General features: G+C 36.4%; 1 protein-coding gene across 4 annotated transcripts; it reads left to right on the top strand.

The window, feature by feature from the left end:
• The first annotated feature begins 1,807 nt into the window (after positions 1-1,807).
• Positions 1,808-22,170, top strand: LOC137716421 (protein CHROMATIN REMODELING 5). 4 transcript variants are annotated; one of them, XM_068455876.1, is made up of 31 exons: positions 1,808-2,115; positions 3,019-3,803; positions 3,955-4,022; positions 4,474-4,887; positions 6,725-6,949; positions 7,117-7,200; positions 7,887-7,946; positions 8,038-8,141; positions 8,359-8,410; positions 9,054-9,117; positions 11,014-11,107; positions 11,213-11,300; positions 11,443-11,577; positions 11,657-11,848; positions 11,934-12,001; positions 13,103-13,196; positions 13,311-13,435; positions 13,524-13,587; positions 14,573-14,785; positions 15,824-16,066; positions 16,189-16,299; positions 16,454-16,540; positions 16,846-17,025; positions 17,292-17,372; positions 17,466-17,702; positions 19,463-19,618; positions 19,750-19,927; positions 20,028-20,209; positions 20,500-20,850; positions 20,935-21,028; positions 21,264-22,170. In XM_068455876.1, exons 2-31 carry the CDS (start codon positions 3,065-3,067, stop codon positions 21,704-21,706), a joined length of 5,226 nt encoding a protein of 1,741 aa, XP_068311977.1. In that variant the 5' UTR covers positions 1,808-2,115; positions 3,019-3,064; the 3' UTR covers positions 21,707-22,170. The 4 variants fall into 4 exon arrangements, with proteins under 4 accessions (XP_068311977.1, XP_068311978.1, XP_068311974.1 ...); XM_068455877.1 differs by having other exon boundaries at positions 1,808-2,202; positions 3,958-4,022; XM_068455873.1 differs by having other exon boundaries at positions 1,808-2,202.
• Positions 22,171-23,869: the final 1,699 nt, after the last annotated feature.

Below are 23,869 nucleotides of genomic sequence, written 5' to 3'. Positions count from 1 at the left end.
TGCAATTAATATGGCAATTAATCCTAAATTAGATAGGAAATTTGGGAGTTACCTTTTGAATAAGGATTTGATGAGGAGTGATGAGAAAGATTTGAATAAATACCATTTTGATAACCTTTAACTCTTCCTTGATTGAGCCGTTATTGTCCGTTGCATGCGCATGGAAATCTTGGTGTGCCTCGAGGGTAATTTTGTCATTTTCACCCAAAAGTTCACATGTCACCTTTATCGCATCTTAGTCTTGACTCTGCCGTAGCAAGATATTGTTCGCTTTGGGTCACGCCCTCACGGTTTTGTTTCTGGGAACTTACACGAGAATTTCCTAGTGGGTCACCCATCTTGGGATTGCTTTCGCCCGAACTCACTTAACTTCAGAGTTTTTATAGGATCCATAGCCAATGAGTCCCCAAAATGCCTCGTGCTATAGGGAGGGGAGCATGTACATATAAGGCACATCACACCCTCTCCATTGGTCGATGTGGGATGTTATAATCTATCCCCTTCTGGGTTCGACGTCCTCGTCGGCACACTTGCACCACATGGCAGAGTGGCTCTGATACCATTATATCACATCCCAGTCTCGACTCTGCCATAACACGATATTGTCCGCTTTGGGCCCTGACCACGCCCTCACGGTTTTGTTTATGGGAACTCACACGAGAACTTTCCAGTGGGTCACCCATCCTGTGATTGCTCTCGCCCGAACTCACTTGACTTTATAGTTCTTATGGGATCCGTAGCCAATGAGTCCCCAAAAGGCCTCATGCTATAAGGAGGGGAGCATGTACATATAAGGCACATCACCCCTCTTCGTTGGTCAATGTGGAATCTTACAACCTCCATAATTTTCTTGATTATTTTTTGCTCCACATCAAGTATCGACGTAGAACAGTTTCTAGCTTACAAAATATAAGTATTTTATCGTATTTGGTTCATTTTATTTGATAGATTGTGGTACTAATATTGTGATAATACTAATATTAATTTCATATGATTTGTTGTAGAAGAAGTAACATCTACATCGTCAATATTTCCAACATCTTTAATGGAGTTCGTTGTATTAGCCCATATAAAAACCCCAATCAACACATTCTCATAATAAACCCCAATCACAATCCCTCTTCTTCGACACCGCATCCATTGCCCCTTGAATTGTCTTAAAATCTGATGTCACGATCTCATTTCCCTCTTTCATCCATTTGGTGGATTTCTTAGTTCACCACACACCGAAACACCTTCGATATCGTTGCCAATGCGAACTTCACCAGATTGACACAATCGCCCAAAGCCACTAGAACTTGGGACCGCAAAGCCTCCAATTCTATTGTGATTATAGCAATAAATAGTTTAGAGACGAGGAACCATTGTAAATTTAATGACATTGTAAATTTAATGACCCGTGCTGTGTAATCATTTGTTAACTCTCTTATCTCCTTTCTTGAAGAAAGAATAGAATTCCCTTTCTCATTCTTTTAAGGTTGTGAAGGTACCACTCGCTTTATGTTTTTTTTTTTTTTTTTTTTAAACATATTCTTTTGCGTAAAGAGAGATTTTTCACATGTCGAAAATACAATCCGGTACATCAAATGTAATAATACAATTAATTAAAAACTTGAAAAAAATTTCTAACTAATTATGTTAGAATACTTGATGTAGTAACTGGATTTCGATACACTAGAAAATTTTTCTTCGCTAACAAAAAACAAAAAATTCTTCCTGCAGAATGTACGACAGGTGGATTTATACCATTGTGCTCCTTCACAAATCGGGGCAGGTTAAAAATGAAAAATCACATTCTCTCTCTCTCTCTCTCTCTCTATAACTTTTAACCATTTATTTTGATAATATCCCTCTCTCTCTAAAAATTCTCAAAAAAACTCACCACCTCCGCCACCACAACCCCCGTCGTCATCGTCGTCGTCGACGATAAATCCGAAAACGACGCCGTCTCAAAAAATCGTAACTCATCTCCGGCGCATCTTAGCGGCCGCCGCCGCCATCGCTGCTTACTTCCACCCCAAAATCCGACCCCTAACTGGACTCGTAGAACCAAAACGGAAAAACCAGTATCCTTTTCCCGGCGGGTCATTCTCCGGCGAGTCCACGTTGGAGAAGGTGCGCACCATCATTAACCTGCGCACACGGCACACCTCTATATTTCTCTCCCCGTATTGACCTTGTTTCCTGGGGAGCTATTACTGCGTGAGTCTGGCTCTCTCTGTATGCTCTCAATCATCGGCTCTTTGTTTGGATTCGCTCATTTCGATGTGAGTTGTCTTGAAATTAGGGTTTCTAGGCATGAATTTAGGTTTGCCGTTCGTATTTAGGGTTTCTTGTGGAACTTTGAAGGGGCTTTTTGGCGGTTGATTTTGTTCCAGTCTGCGAATTCGGTCATTGATCTATTGCTTGCTTTGTTTGGCTTGATTATATGATTGGTCTTGTGGCATTGACAAATATTTTCGTTACCGAGTTGGATTTTGTAGAATTTTCAATCAGTTTTCGCATGGTAGGCAGGGGTTTAGGTGCTTAGTTGTGTCTACTATATGAGTATCGGTATACACTCAGTTTGTTTTTCTTCTAGTTTTCTATGTCTATGAAATGAGTCGGAAGTATTTACCGATTCCTGGTGTTTTTAAAGTCAATACAGTGTAATTCAACTGAAAAACTAAACCTGTATGCTGAAAATATGTGGGGGGAAGAAAGAAAAAGGAATTTCGAATTGGTATACCATCGTTTTACTAAAAATGTAATTCCACATGGCATCTTCAAGATGTTATGTTCGGTCCTAGTCCATTACAGTTCTCCATTTTCTCTTAAATAACTGTTTGTGATGTTCATTCTTGGGTTTTCTTTAGTTGTCTCAGGTTGGTGGAGGGTTATAATTTTTTCTTTTCTTGTTCTGTGAATAGCCTAATTTGATATGGCCTACGCTTAATGAAATATGTTTGTTGTGAATCGAGCAATGACGGTAACACACTGTTTCCAGCTTGACATGAATATGTCTTTGACCTGTTGCAGGTGCAGACATTATTAATATGAATCCATAGAATTCCCATGAGAAGTGATGGCTTTTTTTAGGAACTATTCTAACAACACAGTTTCACGAAGTGTCCTGGAAGAAAAGACCCTAGGACAAAGTGTTGAAAGAATTCATAGCTCCACAGGGAATGAAGATATGGATGTAAATTCTTATGAAAAGGAATGTGATATCAACATGGATGTTCAGTATCAAAGTGAGGGCGAACATGAAGATGCTAGTAGGTTGCACAATGAGGCAGCAGAAGATGAGGTTATTGGTACAAAAGTTTCCAATTTGCCCACTTCTGGGAGGAGAACAGCTGTGGCTGGAAAGTGGGGTTCAACCTTCTGGAAGGACTGTCAACCTATGCGCTCACAGGGTGGGTCTGATTCTGGTCAGGAAACTAAAAGTGGGTTGGACTACAGAAATGCTGTTGGATCTGAAGATAATTCTTCGGATGTCAGGGAAGATGGAATAGATTTTGAAGATGAGGGCAAGCCGAAATTAAGCAAGGGACAACGGGGTCATTCTGACATCCCTGCAGATGAAATGTTATCTGATGAATATTATGAGCAGGATGGGGAAGAACAGAATGAATTGATGCGCTATAGAGGGTTTCATCACTCTGTTGGGTCAAATTCTAGGCCACAATCAAAGCCTAATTCAGTCAGCGACCGTGCACACTATAGAACTTCTAGAAATGATATTGAAGATTTTGAAGATGGTGATGATGCCAACGAAGATCTTGATGCTGCTGATGCTGATTATGAAGAAGAAGAAGATGGTAATTTGCTCTGCAATCTTTTTGTTTATTAGAATATTGCTGCTGTTGGGCAGGAATTTGGATCCTTCATTTCTTATATACCTTTCATCATTTTAATATTTTGATGATGTAGTAATTTTTTACTTCTCTTCATCGGTCTGCTTGCTCGCAGAAGATGATCCTGATGATGCCGATTTTGAACCTGATTCTGGTGTTGGGAGTGGTCGCACTGCACAGAAGGTTATAAGCCTAGTTTTATTAATTTACATTGGAAGTATTAGTTTACTGGTTTGAAGTTTTCAGAAGTTAGTATACAAAACATTGTTCTGACGGCTCTACGCTCTGCGAGATCCTCATTTCTTGTAACTGCTATTTTCACTTTATTTTCCCAATTCCAATTTTGAAGTTTTTACTTTTAAGTGCTTAACTGATAAAAGACAGAGCTTTACTTGCGCCCATATGGTTAACCTTGAAGATCTTTTTGCAAATTTTAGTGCATAATTTTCAAGTGAACAGTTTCAAAGAAAAACAGTTATTATTTGTTGACTTACATTGAGTAATGTTCTATTTGTTTAATTTTTCATGTATACTTGTCGCTTTCTCCATCTCTCTGTCTTTTCTGTTGGATGAATTATTTAGTGATTTTTTCTTTGTACTGTACACTAATGAAGTTGTTCTTTGATGACACCAGGATAATAATTGGAATGGTGAAGATTCTGATGATGATAATGATAGTGATGATGAGCTTGATGTTTCAGATGAAGATGATTCTTATTATGGAAAGAAACCTAAGAGTAGGTATCGTGGTAATGCTAAATCTACAAGGGAACGCAAATCATATCATTCGTCTAGTCGGCAAAGAAGAGGGAAGTCATCGTTTGATGATGATGAGTCCTCAGCAGAGTACTCTGAAAGTGACAGTGACGAGGATTTTAAAAGTATTAAAAGGAAAGGTGTACATACCCGCAAGGGTAATGGCCGAAGAAATGTTACTGGACAAAATGGTGAGGTACGAACTTCTACTAGGTCTGTTAGGAAGGTCTCCTATGTTGAAAGTGATGGAAGTGATGAAGTTGAAGAAGGAAAGAAAAAGAAGTCCCAGAAGGTATCTGTTTACTTTTGTGATATTAGTATTACATCCATGTATTTTGGTATACTCTATTTAAGATCACATTTTTCATTTGCATGTGTGATTCTCAAGTTGGAAATTATGCGACTTGTGGAAACTAAGCCTAGATTTTCTAACGAGTGGCATAAGATTTGTTTTTGTGTTAAGGATTGTCATGTAATGATATATTTTGTTTTGCTACTCATCTCTTGTCAAAAGCTGTAGTTGGAAAAATTAATGTAACACATAAATTAGAATGCAAATGAATGTGGAATTTCTTTCTGGTTTGATTAAGTTTTCTAAAGTGCAGTGGAGATGTAGTTTAAAACTGTTTAAACTCATAGGCTACTATGTATTGGCAGATTGTTTCTAGAACATTCGAAGGAACGTACTGGATGGATGTGTAATTGTGCTCATTGTAAGATAGGTTAGACAAAGGTTTCATTTGCAAAAGAATAAAAAAGGAAAGGAAGGGAAAGAACTGAAAGATTTCTATGAAGAATCTTCATGTTCAAGTTTCCCATTATGTTAAATGTTAGAATGTCTAGTCTTAGTGGAATTTGGTTCCTTAGCCTGTTTTGCTAAACAGAGTTCCCCTTGGAATGAGTTTGAGATTGGGTGGTGATTTGTGTATCATTGAAGTTTAAGAAATTTGTTAGGCAGATAATTATTAATGCTGCATTGATGGATATCAAATCAGCAATGTAAGGACAAGGTCATGTAATTGGTCCTCTCCATCTCATAAAAAATGGGGACGTATTAAAATTGTGAAGCTGGTGATATTCAGGTTAAATTCCACTAGAGCTTTTGTATTTAAGTCAAAAATTTTGGACAAGTTTGAAATATGGTTGCATGTTAGGGTTCCATTTAGTTTTCATAAGTTGGTCCAGCAGTAGTTCTTGGACTGTTTATGCTTTCAGGAAGCTTTTGTAATATTTTCTTTTCTCTAAATTAGAATGATCCTCTGCTAAACCAGTCCAGTAATCATCTTTGGAGGACTTTCAAAGTCCAAGTTCTTGCATGTGGTGGCACATGGGAAAACTAGTACTTGCAATGTGCAGCAAGAAAGAATACCATGGTGTATTTGTCCAAATATGCTGGCAAGAGTGTTGGCCTTCCTCCTCCACATTGCAAATTTGTACTTAGTGGTGCTTGGCCATGAAAGTTTGGTCCTTTTGCTGGTCAAGGAGCTATTAGGTTCTGGGGCCTTGAGGAAGATTTTACCCTTTGGTGATCTCCAGTTTCAGCTTTTATGTGGACCGTTTAGAATAAATACAACTACATACAATAATGGGGTTGAATAGGATATTCCCTTGATTGTGAATTTATAATTAATATTGAGTAGATAGGAGTGCTAACTTAATTTAATTCTTGTCATGCTATGGTAGTCTGTTATGCTGAGACGGACCTCTGTAGCTCATCTTTCTCTACTACGTTATATTTTTCAGTTCATGTCAGAAGTAAAATAAAACAGCTCTTCCTCAGTTGAAATGATTTTTTTACTGGTTTTTGTTCTTTAGCTTGATCATCCCTTGTTATAATTATTCAATATATCCTGATTTCCATCTGATTAATGGTGCTACCTCTACTATGTATGTGTCTGAGCAGACATGCGTATGTGAGTCATTTCTATATTTACAAAATGAAATGCTCCAGACCATCAAGAACATGTAATGGGGCAGGGAACTATTGCACTTCGTGTTCCATGAGTGTACAGTTGTTAGTGTCAAACTGCTTTAGTTTGGGCATCCCTCATTGATTGTACGTTAAAATTTTTTATCTGTTATTTCTTATGCTTAATTTACTCATTTAATTTAGTAATCTCTTCTTTTAGGAGGAGATTGAAGAAGAGGATGGTGACTATATTGAAAAGGTGCTTTGGCATCAGCCTAAGGGCATGGCTGAAGATGCTCTGAGGAACAATAAATCAACGGATCCTGTGCTATTAAGTCACTTGTTTGATTCTGAGCCAGATTGGAATCATATGGAGTTCTTGATAAAATGGAAAGGGCAGTCCCATTTGCACTGTCAGTGGAAATCAATTTCCGAGCTACAAAATGTAATGCTTTATATAATTTCTTCTTGGTTATGCATAAGCATTGGATTGAGTTAATTTAGTAGAAACATTCTGTCAAATGTAATTGGTGTTCTAACATTATCTTGTGGCTTTTTCCTACAATCTGTTGTTAAAGATGCTCTTATGTTTTTGGTTTCTGTACTTTGCAGCTTAGTGGTTTTAAGAAGGTTTTAAATTACACTAAAAAGGTGATGGAAGATGCCAGGTACAGGAACACAATTTCACGTGAGGAGGTACTTTTTATTTTTCCCTTTTTCAACATGGATTTTATTTCCGAACTGATCATATCTCAATAAAAAGATTCATCTGCATTGTATGATATGTTATTTCAATAAAATAACGTATGACTTCTATTTCTTTAAGCTATAATAATGCAGTTTCGTTTTCTCATTAACAAATTGTAATACTAGGACAGTCATGCCGACGCAGGGTTTGCATAATCTGCCCACAATAAAAGCCACACAAAATAGAGAACACGAAACTTGTCTAGTAGTGGTTGGTTTGTGTAATTCTTGTAGGGGATCCCAGTTTTAAATATAGAGCATTTTTCATGTCGAGATTTGATAGGTAGACTTTTTATGTCACTGTAGGAGAGTTATTTATTTTACCATCAAATTTTATGTAGTTTCTAATAGAATGCAGTAGTTGGCAAATGGTGATTGTTTAATGAAGGCAATGAATGGGAATATTCTTGAGAAAGAAATAGCGTGAGTAATACCAGTAGATGAAAACAAAACATGATAGTGAACATGTCACTATTTCTTCCTTTTCCTTTCTGTTTTGTATTTTTTATTTTTAAGGTGGGATCATAGATCGCATAAGATTTTATGGTTTTTGTTATTATTTTTTAGTTGTTTTATTTACATGTGAAGTAGCTCATTTATCTAATTTTTTTTGGGATGATGTATATGCTTGCTAGATTGAGGTTCACGATGTGAGCAAGGAAATGGACTTAGATCTCATCAAGCAGAATAGTCAGGTTTGCTTTCATGCATTTCACAATTTTTGGTTTACTTTTCTGAACGTACATTTTTCTCTTTTGCTTACAATTGTTTGTAATTGATTCTCAGGTGGAGAGAATAATTGCAGACCGCATCAGGCAAGATAGCTCTGGCGATGTGGGTCCAGAATTTCTAGTCAAGTGGCAAGGATTGTCTTATGCTGAAGCAACATGGTAAGAGTAATGCAGATTATTTGCTTTTTTGTTTCTCATGCCTATCTCTTTCATATATGCTTAGGATGTTATAAGTTGCACTATTCATGCTAAATTAATTGTACAAGTTTCCAGTGCTTTATCTTAAATACTGTTTGACTCTTTGGTGCTTTTGTTTTTTCTTCTGTTTTAATTGCAATAATGAATGCTTATATTTGTCAATGGTATCTGATGATAGGGAGAAGGATGTAGATATTGTGTTTGCACAAGATGCTATTGATGAGTTCAAGGTAGTGTGCTATCTTAAATCTTCATGTTTTTTAGTTTTCATGCATTTGAAGGTCACCTGAACATTGGTAGTTATTTCTTTTAGTACTTATCTGTTGTTAGTCCTAGTGTGATGGATAAGATGTGCAGTTACTGCTATGTGCTAGGTTGAAATATGAGAATATATGCTTAGTGGTGAATATATGGTATGATTACCCTAATGTGATCATGATATCGGCATTAAATATCTGGTATGATTACTCAATATGATATGTTGATCATTGTGATGAATGATATAACATTATATGTAATTGAATTCGGAAAGAGATTAATGGTTATTTTGAAGTTATCATATACGGACATGGTGAAATACTGAAAGTACTCTTTGTAAGGTACTTGGTAGTTATTTGTTTATGACTAGGCATATTTTAGGAATCACGAAAATATTCTTTGAAATTATCTCTTCCTTTTTGCTGCGTCATTGGGTTTCTTTTCCTCATCAAGCTCTTTGGGGGTCTTCTTATTCTTGTTTCCTTTTAAGTATAATGATATGATAATTCTGCTTGTGGTGGTTTTATTTTATTTTATATTTATGTGTACATGGTTGCTCATGATTAGATTTTTCTTTTGCGTGTAATCTTGGTTGTGGATTGTTATTATGAGCAGGTTCGTGAAGCTGCAATGGCTGTACAAGGGAAAATGGTGGATCTCCAGCGCAAGAGGAGCAAAGGTTTGGGTTTTAGTTTTTGAACTTACTTATATCTTCTTTTTGCATTTTCCCCCTTTAATTCTCACTGCCTGGGTCATGTCATTTTTTTGTTTTTCTTTTTTGCTAGCAAGGTAGTCATTGCATTCCCTTTTTTTGATAGGAACATCAAATTTTAAGCATATAACCAGAAAAGGCTGGAAAAACATTGCAGTTAATTCATAACTTCCCTTTATTCATATCAATTATACAAGGCAATGACCTTAAAATTCTTAAGGAAGTGTTTAGTTTTTTTTGTTATGTCTTATCAGTGCATGGATCTTTGACCCTAAATCTTAATTGGCCTTATTACTTGTGTGCTACTGTTTCGTTTTAGATTTGGTATAAAGTTTAAGTGGTTTTTAAAATACCAAAATCATCTTAAAATACATATTTGACACATTAGTGCTCGATTTTGTTTCCCCTCATCAGTATATATGATTGTTGTGGATAATTGCTTGGCTTAGAAATTTTTGATTTCTATGAAGGGGGAAAAAGCTAGAGCTTCGTGGGGCTGTTTGGCATTGGCAGTTTGAAACATTTGGTTTGTGTAGTGTAAGAATTTTGAGGATTATAAGGGAGTGGGAGTAGATGAACTATATGGTATAGTTAGATACTGGGCATCAGTATCGAATGAGTTCAGGGATTATTCTCTTTCTTGTCTTAGAAATTTCATAGTTACACATTTTTTATCTTGGTCAATGTTTTTTGTATTTCAACTCTGACTCTGTGGGTTTGACATTTGTTTTTCTTCTTCCTCTTATTCATTTTGGCGAAATACCCTTTGATATGTTATCATCTTAAATGTCTTCATTGACTTCTGATTCTATACAGTATTTAGGATATATGGTATGCTGACTATAATACACGGATTTCCCGGGAAGGAAATGCCCCTCCTTCGCTCTATTTCTTATCAGCATCTCACTTGATATTTGATCCTTAGTTTGGAGCTTTGTTCTTGACCCTTAAGAAACCATTCAACAAAGAGTAACTGTTTCTCAGAGCTGCCCAGTTCATACCAAAATTCTTAAGAAATAGACTCCAGATGGAGGGTGTGAATAAGCAACAAAGAAAATATGACTGAAACATCGCTTGCAGCTATTCTCAGTACACCTATGAGGTGATAGTGAAGTGTAAGGCATTATGTTTACGGTGTTCTCAAGTATTAGTGTTCCCATTAATCCCATACCAAGCAAGAAACGGAATTTTGGTTAGCACCCTAGCATTCCAAAGGCAAAGTATCTAAAGGAACCTAAGATAGGAAGATTAGGGTTCTCAAGCAACAAAAGCAGTGAGTTGCAAGAAAAATACCATCACCCTGAGACACACCGAACTCTAGTCAGGATCATCAGAAGGCAAGAGAGAATCACTAAGGAGGGACAATATACCAGAAAATCTTTCCGATTCTTTATTGCTAAATTCCTATTAAAAGTCAAATAGAGTCCACGTGAGTGGATGAAAAGGAAACTGAGGAAGTTGTGACTGCACTGTGGTTCAAGGAATACCTGTATAGATGAGGATTCAATATTTGACAAACCAAAGGGGTAGAAATTGAAGATTTTATGTGGAGTACTGCAACCTATCCACTAGGCACTAACCCATTTCCTCTTGTTTTGTTATTCTTCTGAGTATTAATGAAATGGATATGCTATTGAAGTATTTTTTTTTTCTTATATTTGAATATATAACGGTATATAATATTTTTATAGTATTATAAAGGTATATAATTAGTGCATCAGCTGTGAATTTTTTGCTCTTTCCCTTTTCGTCCCTTTCATTTTCTTGCTTTGTTTTGTTTTGTTTTGGTTTGTTTTTGCTGCTCTTCTTGACGTATTGTGATCATTGTTCTTTTATTTTAAAATTGTTGTTAATGTTGTTTAGGAAGTCTAAGGAAGCTCGAGGAACAGCCTGAATGGTTGAAGGGAGGAAAGCTTCGTGATTATCAGCTTGAGGGTTTGAATTTTCTTGTTAATAGGCATGGCTTGTTTATTACTTCTAACTCACATTTATCGTTGGAAAACAGATATTTTAATGTGCCATCCTTGGAAAGTTTCTAATCAGCAGCTGTTGCGTGTGGCAGTTGGAGGAATGATACCAATGTCATTTTAGCTGATGAAATGGGTCTTGGTAAAACAGTTCAATCAGTTTCAATGCTTGGTTTTTTACAGGTGAAGATGAAATCCAAACTCTTTGCCGACTAGCTTATAAAGTGTTATATTATTTAACGTAATTTCAAACAAATGTGAGATTGTAATTTACATGAAATATTAACCTTTTTATTTATTGTTTTTTATTTTTGCATTTTTGCAGAACGCTCAACAGATCCACGGGCCATTTCTTGTTGTTGTACCATTATCCACGTTGTCTAACTGGGCCAAAGAATTTAGGAAGTGGCTCCCTGATATGAATATTATTGTGTATGTTGGTACTCGTGCAAGCCGAGAGGTAAGACGTGCTTTCTTGTACATGTGTATGAGGTTCATATATCAATTATTGATCTGTTTGTTATTTTCTTTGGTTGTAGGTTTGTCAGCAGTATGAATTTAATAATGATAAAATAGTTGGCCGGCCTATTAAATTCAATGCACTATTGACGACGTATGAGGTGGTTTTAAAGGATAAGGCTGTTCTTTCCAAGATCAAGTGGAATTATCTAATGGTTGATGAAGCTCATAGATTAAAGAACAGTGAGGCACAGTTGTACACAACCCTCTTGGTATGCAGTCAGCCAATCAATTCTTTCACACCTTTATCGAGTTTAATCTCGTCTTACTTTAAATGCTGCCATCCCGGTTTGACAGGAATTTAGCACAAAGAACAAGTTGCTTATAACTGGTACTCCCTTGCAGAACAGCGTAGAGGAGTTATGGTAATTGATTTGTTTTCTTATCCTCATATTTCTGCTTGTGCTTACATTAGTTCTGTTTTCGTTAAAGTGCCTGTGTTCGTGTGTGTGCTTGCTCAAGCGTTTGGGTCCAAAGGTGACTCTATACCCCTATGTATGTGTTAAGAGGGGTGGGGGTTTGGGCATTGCATTAATGTGTGCACATGTTCATATCATATGGGATCTTCCTGAACATGTTTGCGAGCGGTTTTCTCTCAGCTTGCATCACTTACCCTAACCATTACATATTTTCTCCCAAAAGTTACTCTTGTTCTCCTTTCCTTCTTCTCTCTTCCCCTTTTTCTTCTCTTCCTCTCTTTCTTCTCTTACTCTTGATCATATATAATTGGTGCCTTGAGTGGCCCTGATCCGAGGTGTTCGGCCACCCCTTGGATTCAGTGCTGGAGAAAGAAAATAGAAAATGAGTAGAGGGGAGATGCTGGTTTCCGATTGTTTGGAGGTAGAGAACGTGGATACCAAGAAGCTGGAGGGGTTGGGTGATGATGAAATGGAAGGGATGGGAGAAAATAGAGGGATAGAGATAATTTTCTTCCTATATGAATAAATATTGAATTTGTTTTATTCTGGGAAGGGTCTTTAAGGATTTTGAGGGAGCTGGTTTTGTGGAGCTTTCGGGTTGAGTTTTCTCTCTCTCTCTCTCTCTCTCTCTCTCTCTGTCTCTGTGGGCAAGAGTCGAAAGCATTTGTTCTCCAATGGCTTCTAGTGTCTGTGCTGTGTTTTCTTGTTTTAGTTTTCTAAGTCGTGTTTGTTTTCTGTTCTGGTATGGTCTTCTTGGCCAACCTCTTTGATGTTTCCTTTGACCTTAATATAATCGTTTCTTGAATTGCTTTCTGGCAACTATAAAGTTTTTTTGAATAATCTTACAACAAAATAAATGGTTTACTGATTAATTCTTTGGCATCAAAGAGACCCTCCCATTGTTTTCATTGAGTTGTTTTTTCTTTTTCCTATCTTCTTCTGAAAGAGTTGATTGATTAGCACTGATGCCATGGGTGATGCATGAGCTTTCCAATGCCTTCCATATATTTTCTTTCTTCTTTTCTGTAAATTTTAAAAATTGTTCAGGGCTCTGCTTCACTTCCTTGACCCTGATAAATTCAAGAATAAAGATGATTTTGTTCAGAATTACAAAAATCTCAGTTCCTTCAATGAGATTGAGGTATTGTCCAGCGAACTTCTTTTTTACATTCTCTCTGCACCTTGGATTTTTCATGTTCACCTTTGTTTTGATAACTATTATTTGTCTATATGTTTGCTTTGGGTTTATGTTTAGCTTGCTAATCTGCATATGGAATTGAGGCCTCACATTCTTCGAAGAGTTATCAAGGATGTGGAAAAGTCTTTACCTCCTAAAATTGAACGGATTCTTAGGGTTGAAATGTCTCCTCTTCAGAAACAGTACGTGATTGAACTTGTAATGAAGTGGCCTTGTTTTGACTCTTTTCAGTGATTTGACATTCTGCTCTTTTGGTTCGGGATTATTTAGGTATTATAAGTGGATTTTGGAACGCAACTTTCATAACTTGAACAAAGGAGTTCGTGGGAATCAGGTTTTTTTCCCCTTTCCTCTGCCATGTGTGGAATTAATTGTAACTGTATGGTTTGCAATCAAGCATACCAGTCAATATTTTTTTTGGTATTCTAACTAAAAATTTGACTCTGTGTTTGTGTCTGCCTTGTGTAGAACAGTAGAATTTATTGTAACTGTATGGTTGCAATTAGCATATGCCAAAAAAAAAAAAAAAAATTTGGCATTGAAACTGAAAATTGGACTCGATCTGTGTTTGTGTTTTATCTTTCAACCTTAAAATAACTCAATCATTTGCATGAAACGAACTGTTGTGGTGAAAATTATTGATAGTTTGTCTCATTAAGTAGGGATGATTATTTTCCAAACATCGTCGGAGCTAAAGATAAATTTGGAAAAGCCTGACATTCTAACAAATAGTTTGTTTGAAGAAATTATATTCTCTCTGTCAAGTTTTATTTACTTTGATGCCGCCTTTTTATGTTCACTCAGTAATATTTCTTCCACTTCTCTGAAAAGAGTCAAAAGACTGAAATGTGACATAATACATTTTCACTTGTCTCTTGACTCAACATTTGAAGGCCGGCCTTCAGTTTCTTCTGACGTCCGGTAATTACTGAAACCTCTCCAAGTTAGTTAAATACAGCAAGAAATTCGGCACCAAACTTAGGTTTGAAACTTTCACAACACCCTCTTCCTTTAAAACTTGATACTACATAAAACTTAGGACAGAAATTCCGTCTTTGAAAATTGGCAGTAAACATATAAAAATTATGATAAATATGAGTTAAAGTTGCCAAAATATTGCCTTATAAAAGATATTATAGGTGACTTTTGGGCAATGATTAATATAATTTGGACTATGCTTACAGCTGATAGAAAATATAATCAGTTGAAGAATACCTGCTTTACCCTTACCATCCCTTTCTTCTTTGTGTGACGATTGTTTAAAAATAATAGCAGTTTCATTCTTTTACTTTTATTCTTTTTTTTTTTTTTTTTTGCAGGTTTCGTTGTTGAATATTGTGGTAGAATTGAAGAAATGTTGTAATCATCCCTTTCTGTTTGAAAGTGCTGACTATGGTTATGGTGGGGACTCAAGTAGTAAAGATGGCAGTAAATTGGAGAGGACTATTTTAAGCAGCGGAAAGTTGGTTATACTCGATAAGCTTCTTATGAAATTGCATGAAACAAAGCACCGTGTTCTCATATTTTCCCAGGTTTATTTACTATTTAGTTGGATTTAATGTTTGCAGATACTTTCATCTTGTTGAGTTGTTTTTGATGCACTTTCTAACTTCACAGTTTTCTTTACTCCATTTCTATTCAGTATTGGAATCCATATCTGTTGCTATGTGTAGGGCAATATCATCCGTTGGTTGTTTGAGGATATAACACTTCTGGCCCTCTTTCTTGCCATGCTTTTACAGTTTCTAGAATTACTACTTTCTTAATCTCTGTTGAAGTAGGACAATGGTCTATTTGTTTATATGTCTTGATCTTTGATTTGGTGAGTGTTGCTGTTCATGTGGTAACATGACTTGTGTCTGTGTCAGCATTTTATGTCTTTGTTTCTGTAGCAGTTGGCTGCATGCTGGAATATGGGTTAAATAGTTAGCGACTAGAAAGTTACTCAGGCAGCTTAGATACTGGGGTTATTGGTTGATACAGAGATAGTATTGTTGAGAATATTGCGTTTAAGAATGGGAAAAATAGAACAAACTCCGGAAAGCGAAAAACAAATAACCAAGATAAATAACACTAAGAATTTACGTGGTTTGGCAATATGTGCCTATGTCCACGGGACAGCAACAACAATCTTTCACTATATCAATAATGAGTACAATCAATAATCTTGCCAAATCTCTACAACTAGGACTTGACGAAAAACCTGAAGGAACAAGAACAAGAAATACACTATCTCTTTTCTTTTCTCTCGCACATAGTTTACAATATTCTCTCACTCTAATCCCTTAAGTGGTATACAATTTATTGTTTTGCTCCCTCAAATTCAAAACTAGTACAATAGCCCCTTTATATAGACATAATAAAGGTCTTCTTCATTAAGGATTAGTAATCCTAATTGGAATCTAGTTATGAATCCTACTCCAATCGAGAAACTAACTCCAATTGGGTAAACAACTCCAATTGGGAAAACTATTTAATCCTCTAAGACTATAATTCCTTAGGACAACTTATCATGGGTTGGAAAAACCTAACAAGTACGCCTACTAAGTTATTGAAATAATTTATTGCAGATGGTAAGAATGTTGGACATACTGGCGGAGTATATGTCAATTAGAGGTTTTCAATTTCAGCGGCTTGATGGAAGTACGAAGGCCGATTTACGCCACCAAGCAATGGAACATTTTAATGCGCCTGGTAGTGAAGACTTTTGCTTCCTCCTTTCAACTCGAGCAGGTGGCCTTGGTATCAACCTTGCCACAGCAGATACGGTTATAATATTCGACTCAGATTGGAATCCACAAAACGACCTGCAGGTCTACTTAAAAGACTTTTTTTCTTAACCTTACCAGTGGGCATAGTTTTGCATGTTAGTGTAACTAGCTTTCACACTGAAGACCTGACTTTGAACCTCCGCTTCTCTATGATTATGAATCAGGCAATGAGCAGAGCTCACAGAATAGGTCAACAAGAAGTTGTTAACATATATAGATTTGTCACAAGCAAAAGTGTTGAGGAAGATATCCTGGAGAGAGCTAAGAAAAAGATGGTATATTACATAACATTATCTTGAGATATGATTTATAAATTTGAACTGTGCAGTTTGTACATATAGTATCTGCATATGCATTATGCATATAATTTTTTGCTTGAGTTCTATTATTCAATCTAATATGTTTTGTTTTTTCCATTGTGTTCCATAGGTGCTTGACCATTTGGTGATTCAAAAATTAAATGCAGAGGGTAGGTTGGAGAAGAAAGAATCTAAGAAAGGGACTTTATTTGACAAAGTAAGGACTTAGTTAATTGTTTATCATGCTGAATCAGTTGGGTTACATGAGGACTTATAAATGTGGGGGAAAATGGAAGCAGAAAGATTTGGAGATTATCTGTGGTTTTCCATTTATAGATGGATCTCTTTCTACACACACACACACACACACACACATATATATATATATATATATATATATATATAGAAGGGGACAGTACATATATTTATATAATACACACACATATAGTTTTACCGTACACCAATTGTTCACTTTCTCTGAGCATAACTAATATATCTGATTTTTTGATTTCGTAATTGCAGAATGAGCTGTCTTCTATTCTACGATTTGGGGCTGAGGAACTTTTCAAGGAAGAAAAAAATGATGAAGAAAGCAAGAAAAGACTCTTAAGTATGGATATTGATGAGATTCTTGAAAGAGCAGAAAAGGTTGAAGAGAAGGAAACTGCAGAGGAAGGGAATGAATTGTTGAGTGCTTTTAAGGCATGTTTTTTCCATTGTTCTTTGTTCCTTTACTTTGATTGAGCCCCTCCTACAGAAGAGTTTTCCCTTTTTGTTGGTTGTTTTTTTCTTTAACACAATGTCACTGTGGCCTAAAATCAAAGGCACAGGACTTCTCGGGTTTGGGGTAATTTTGGGTAAAGATGGTGGTGGAGGGATGCTGTATAGTTGCTACTGCTTTCATTTTAAAGCATATTCATCTTTGTTTTATTAATAAACCTTCTACTCCTTGGTACGTATACTTCCAGGTTGCAAATTTTGGTACTGCTGAAGATGATGGTAGTTTTTGGAGTCGTTGGATAAAGCCTGAAGCAATATCCCAAGCCGAAGTACGAATCTCTTCTGTTATATACTGTCGTACCTAATAGTATTGGACTGGTCTTTCAGTAGGATAAAATGATCAATTTGTTATTTCCTTTTAGGAAGCTCTTGCTCCTCGTGCCACTAGGAATACTAAGAGCTATGCAGAAGCTGATCAGCCTGATAGAAGTAATAAAAGAAAAAAGAAAGAATCTGAGCCTCAGGAAAGAGTCCAGAAAAGACGGAAAGCAGATTATACAGTCACCTCAGTGCCAATGATTGACGGAGCATCTGCTCAAGTTAGGGGATGGTCTTCTGGGAACTTATCTAAGAGAGACGCATTGCGATTTTCTCGTGCTGTAAGCTCCTACTTTTATGTTTCAGCTATGTTGTGCATAGTTGTATTAGGGCTCATTTAGGAAGTGCCTTTAAATGACTAAAAGCTCTTTTAAGAGAAAATGTTATTTAAACCAATCCTTAGTACAAATGCAAGTTAGGGTGCTTCTAGCAGGAAGCACTTCAAGTACTTTTGGAACCCAAAAACATTCTCTAAAAGCGGTTTCAGTCATTTAAAAACACTTCCAAACGAGCCCTTAGTCATAACCTAGCAGTAACTGGAAAATCCTTCTTTCTTCTCTCCATCCAAACCACCCATAACCACATATTTGCTTGGGTTGAGAAAGCTCATAATATTTCTACATGTGTAGCACCCAAATATATATAACAGAAAAGGTACCTGGTTTAAAAGTGGAAAAGAAAATACACTGGGGTAGGTGGGAGCATATCACTTTTGGATTGATATGGCTAGGTACTTTTTACAACACTAATCCGTGCCTCCTGGATATTTGATTTTTTTATTTTTATTTTTTTTTGTTTTTTTTTTTTTTACTTTATGTTATGATTTATCAAATGACAGAAATTTTTTTAGACTTGATCTGAGTGGACACCTTCTCGCAAATGGTTTTATTGTTCTCAGATGTTTCTTTAAGGTGCATCTCATTGTTTTTGTTATAATACATTTCCTTTACGTAATTATAGATATCTATAGATTGTTCTGTTTCCGATATACTTGTATTTCAGAATTGAAGCAGCAAGACAACGTACCCTGGTTTTATGTCGATGTATTCTTGCTGATTCTAAGATCAAAGTCCACTTTCTTTGAGAACTATTGTTTGGCATTTTATATGGTTTTAGCCTTTCCTTTTCGATAGCAAATAAATAATTTGCTATTTCATTGCTAAATTTTCAGGCTGGAGTAATATATGATGAACCTTTTTTTGTTCTTGCCTTCTAATTTTGAGTTGTTTTGGAACATTTTTAGACTTAATAATAGTTGGGTTGGGCTTGTCTTTCTCTTTTAGAGTAAAATAAGGGGGCAGGAGTGTTGTGTTCATCAATCAGGTTTTGTGAAAAGAAGTATGACCTGAAATAGTAAAGGTCTGGAAACTCAGAAATATCAACTGAAGTATCAAGTGTAAGAGGCAAACATTGGAATTTGGAAGAAAAATGGAACTTGTGAATAATATATATTTTGACAAGGAAATAAGTGCATTTGCTTCTACTTTTTCTTTGTGGTTTGTTGTGGATAGTGTGTCGCAAGTCTCCTAACGGAGGAAAGCGCATTGCATTGAACCACTCCGAGCCAGAAGGAAACTACTACGATAGGAGTGGTTCTAAGGATATATTTACTCAAAAACTGTTTTGCTACAGAGAATAAATTATCAACATTTCTCAAATATTGTTTATAATGGTCTAATTACTTATTTGTAAGTAATTCATATACAAAGCCAGAAGGCCAGAGTACTGCCATCTCACAAGGAAGGCATAAGTATCAAAGATACAAGCAGCATGAAGTTACCAACGAAAAAGTAGGAAAAACACTTGCAAACCATTAACCACACAAAGCCAGAAAAAAAAAAATGGAATAGTTGGACAAGAACAGCAGTCTCACCATGCGATGATAATCCATTAAAAAAAAGGAGGGCAAGGCAGCCCATCTGCTAAAAAAATGTTACTTGTGCAACTTTATAAATAGATTTGGTCAACTGCTACTTTATAAATTTATGCTTTATGTTTTTATGCATCATTATCTTAATACTGCCTCTTCTTATTAAATTAGGTTATGAAATTTGGGAATGAGAGCCAAATTGCGTTGATAGTTGAGGAGGTCGGTGGTGCAGTTGCAGCAGCTTCAACTGATGCACAGGTTGAGCTTTTCAAGGCATTGATTGATGGCTGCACAGAAGCAGTGGAAGTGGGGAGTCTGGACCCGAAGGTTGTTTTGGATAATGTCTATTCATATTTGTTTTGAACTTTTTGAATGCCTATGTTTAATAATTTTTCTTTTTGTTGCGGGGGGGAGTACTTGCTGGCTGATGAATTTTACAAATTTGTGGTACTTATTAGGGGCCATTGCTGGATTTTTATGGTGTCCCTGTCAAAGCTGGTGATCTGCTCAACCGTGTTCGTGAACTTCAACACCTGGCAAAACGCATTAGTCGATATGACGATCCTGTTGCTCAGTTTCGTGTCTTGATGTACCTCAAACCTTCAAATTGGTCGAAAGGTTGTGGCTGGAATCAAAGTATGTATTACATATTTTCTTATAATTTATTTTTTCCTTTTCCATCTAGAAAGGCGGTTACCGTTTGGTTACCTTTTGCTGATGTTTACCTTGTTGATAGTTGATGATGCAAGATTGCTCATTGGAATATACTACCACGGCTTTGGAAATTGGGAAAAGATACGTTTAGATGAAAGGCTTGGCCTTACAAAGAAAATTGCTCCAGTGGAACTTCAACACCATGAAACATTTTTACCCCGTGCTCCAAATTTGAGAGATCGAGCCAACGCTCTTTTGGAAATGGTATGCAATAAACTTATGATCGTGCTTATAATTTCTGAAGTAGGATTGGAAAAGAAAATGGTTCTTTCTTGACCGGTTTGCGTGTGATTTAGCAGATACCTTATGAGTGTGCCGAGATGATTGTTGTTTTAAGAACATGTGACTTTGTCAAACTTAATGCTAGGTCTAAGATTAACCCTTCCATGGTCAAAGCTGATCCATTCTGAATGTGATTGATATTCTTGAATAATGTAAGTAAATGATTTGGCTCCTATATGGCATGAGTTGATGAATAAAACATCTGTAACCAGGATATTGCAGCTCTTAGTGGAAAGAATGCAAATGTTAAAGTGGGTCGTAAGGCTTCAAAGGAGAGGGAAGCTACTCGCAATGTTTCTTTAGCTCGCAGTGGGCCAAAGAAAGGAAAAACCAGTTCTTCTAGAGCTAATTTTCCAACGAACAAGGACAGACCACTGAAACCCCAGAAAGTTGAACCTTTAGTGAAAGAGGAGGGTGAAATGTCAGACGATGATGAAGTGTATGAGAAGTTTAAGGAGGAGAAATGGATGGAATGGTGTGAAGAGATGATGAAGGATGAAACTAAAACCTTAAATCGTCTTCAACGGTTGCAGACGATTAGTGCCAATCTCCCGAAGGAAAAGGTGTGGCTTAGATCATAAATTTGTATTTCTGCCATTGTTTGATCATAAATCTCATGCTGGTATAGTTTTTCATGTTTTTTTCAGGTGCTTTCCAAGATTCGAAGTTATTTACAGCTTCTTGGACGAACGATAGATCAAATTGTTTTAGAAAATGAGGAGGAACCGTATGGACAAGATAGTATGTGCTTCATCCTTGTATGCTTTATTTTTGTCATCCCTGATTGCTTCTGTATCTACGATTGTTGGATGTTTCAAGTTTAATTGATTAGATTATCATCTTTAAGTGAATACTTGATCCTACATTAGACAAGCCCTAGGACTGCATAGGTGACAAATTCGTTTTTCCTGCTCACGGGGCATGTTTTAAATTGGAGTCAATATAGGTCATAGAGTAACAAAGTGTGCCTCTACAGGGATGAGCATGCGCTTGTGGAACTATGTTTCTACCTTTTCAAATCTGTCCGGGGAGAGACTTCATCAAATATACTCAAAACTTAAACAGCACCAGGATGTGGAGGCTGGCCCTTCCCACATGAATGGCTCTGCTTCTGGTCCCTTTGGCAGAGACAATGACCCTTCTCCCTTCTCCTTCCATTTGGACAGGCAAAGAGGTCCTGATACAGCGAAGTTTGAAGCATGGAAACGAAGGAGGAGAGGGGAAGCTGATAGCAATATCCAAGTTCAGGCCCCATCTCAAAGAAATATGAATAATGGTACCCGGTTAACTGATCCAAGCTCATTAGGGATTCTTGGTGCAGGACCATCAGAAAATAAACGCACTGTGAATGAAAGGCCTTATAGGACACGGCAGACAGGTTTACCAACAAAACAAGGTTTCACATCAGGTATTAAGTAGTTCTACATACAAATTGGTAGGAAAGTGGCTGGTTCTCGTTTACTTGGGGGCATTTATGACTTCAGCCCATACATATATATTCTCTGGATTTTTTTTTTCAACCATGGGAATAAATTTTTGGAGACCCGACTTGGGTTTCTGAGATGATCAGAACAGGTTATCGGCCAAGTGGGATTGGCACCATTGAACAAGACGTGGCTGAGCCGCTGAGCTGACGATCCAAGGCTGGTGGAATTCTGCAGCATTTTATTTTTCTTCCCAAGATGAGTTCGGTTGGTACTGTGTTGACGTAAATAGGGCCAGTTAGTGAAACGATTTTCTTACTCATCGAACGTATACATACAGAAGGAGAATGTAGCAGGTGTACATTATCAATTTTGAAGTAGTTTTTGGTATTCTCCTCTTCCCCAGTAGTTCTGGAGACTATTATTTATGTCATTATTTCATATATTGAATTGTTGATAGTTATTACTTTCCAATATCTATATTATGGTTCATTGGTTGTATAGCAAGAATAAGATTGCAAAATCTTCCGAAGAAGGATCATTTGGACATCATAGTCGATCTCTTTCGCTCTATTTTCCCCTTTTACCTTCCGAACTAGCGATTCCTTGGTGAATGCGTGCTCAAATTGCATTTGAACACGACGTTGAAGGAGAACGTCTCCATCAACTTCACCATCACCTTCACCTTCACCTTCACTAGTGTTTAAAATCTTATCGACCCATTAGATTCCTCCCCCATTCTGCCCCATAGTGACAGTTATTGGCCCCTGGAAAAAGAATGCTTTCGTGTGGCCGGTTTTAAGAGACGTCTCTCAGACTGCTTGGTTCCTTCGTTTTCATTGTTCTCGGCAATTTCTGTTTCCGTTTCTTATGAAGTGATGCAGACAACCTCATTGAACCAACGCAAACTACACATTCGTACATTACGCCCCATGTCTTGTGGAATGGAATCCATTATAAGAGGCAACATTTTCCTCTTACAAAAAAAATATCTAGTTTATTTTCTCACATTGCTCTGTGAGCTATTGAATTTGTACATATGGTTTGATTATAAGTTTTTTAGGAAAATTAATGATAAGAGTGTCAAAACTTTGCATTTTAACCAAAAGTAGTCTAATAACTTTATTTAATGTTAAGTTTCATAAACAATGTAGTGCTATTAAGTTTCATAAATAGTGTAGTATCATTAAGTTTCAAAAACAGTGTAGGACCATTAAGTTTCATAAACAATATAGTAAGTTTTATAAACAGTGTAGTAAATTTCATAAACAGTGTAGTAAGTTTTGTAAACAGTATGTGTGACGACGTGCCGGTCCTGCGCATCAATTTCTTTTTCATTTTTTTGATATTTAAATTATGTCTTTTTCATTAAAATTTAAGTTCTTTTGTCCTTTTTATTAAAGTTTAAGATTTTTTCATTAAATAAAGTTATAGCATGATTTTTGGTTAAAATAAACTTAGCCCAAGCCATTTTTATGAAAGTTCCCTAATTTTATTTTTCAAGGTCCTTGTGGCGAGGCACTAATTTGAATTGATTCCTGTAGTAAAAAAAAAAACTATTTTTTTTAGTACAACGATATATTTTATACTAAGGGGAGGGGAGAGTTCGGCTAAGCACACAATGGGCAATGTAATTTTGTATCGAATTCGCCATTCACGAGATTCGAACATAAGACCTCTCACTTAAAAGTGAAGAGGAATACCACCAGACCGTAGTACTGAGTACCTAACAATGTGGTTCAAATTCGCCTTTCGTGAGACTCGAACCTAAAACCTCACTTACAAATGAAGAGGAATATTACTAGACCATAGTATTAAGTGGTGATGAAAAAACTATTAATCATGCCCATGTGGTGAAGCCTGTTAATGATGTTTCCTCAACCATTATAAAGAAAAAAATGCAATATAGTTTAACTCAAAGAAACCATTAATCGAATTTAAGACCTTTCACTTACAAATGAAGAACAAAAATATAGTTTACAAATGAAGAACAAAAATATAGTTTAACTCAAAGAAAAAAATAAGATTACAAAAAAGAAATGGCCCACAGAATAAAAGTTTGAGAGACATGAAATATGGAAGAAAACAGAAACATAGGAAGAAAACAAATGAAAAAGGCGTGTGTGGTGTTGCTTCCCACAAAGTAGGTGTGGTCTGC

The sequence above is a fragment of the Pyrus communis genome, chromosome 14 (genome assembly GCF_963583255.1).
Source record: "Pyrus communis chromosome 14, drPyrComm1.1, whole genome shotgun sequence".
NCBI classification, from domain to species: Eukaryota; Viridiplantae; Streptophyta; class Magnoliopsida; order Rosales; family Rosaceae; genus Pyrus; species Pyrus communis.
This window is presented reverse-complemented; position numbering and strand designations above follow the sequence as displayed.

Coding starts and splice junctions, on each gene's coding strand:
- LOC137716421 (XM_068455876.1), top strand. CDS start 3,065: ATGGCTTTTTTTAGGAACTATTCTAACAACACAGTTTCACGAAGTGTC. Junction 8,411..9,053: donor ATGCTATTGATGAGTTCAAG/GTAGTGTGCTAT, acceptor TATTATGAGCAG/GTTCGTGAAGCTGCAATGGC. Junction 19,928..20,027: donor AGGTTGTGGCTGGAATCAAA/GTATGTATTACA, acceptor CCTTGTTGATAG/TTGATGATGCAAGATTGCTC.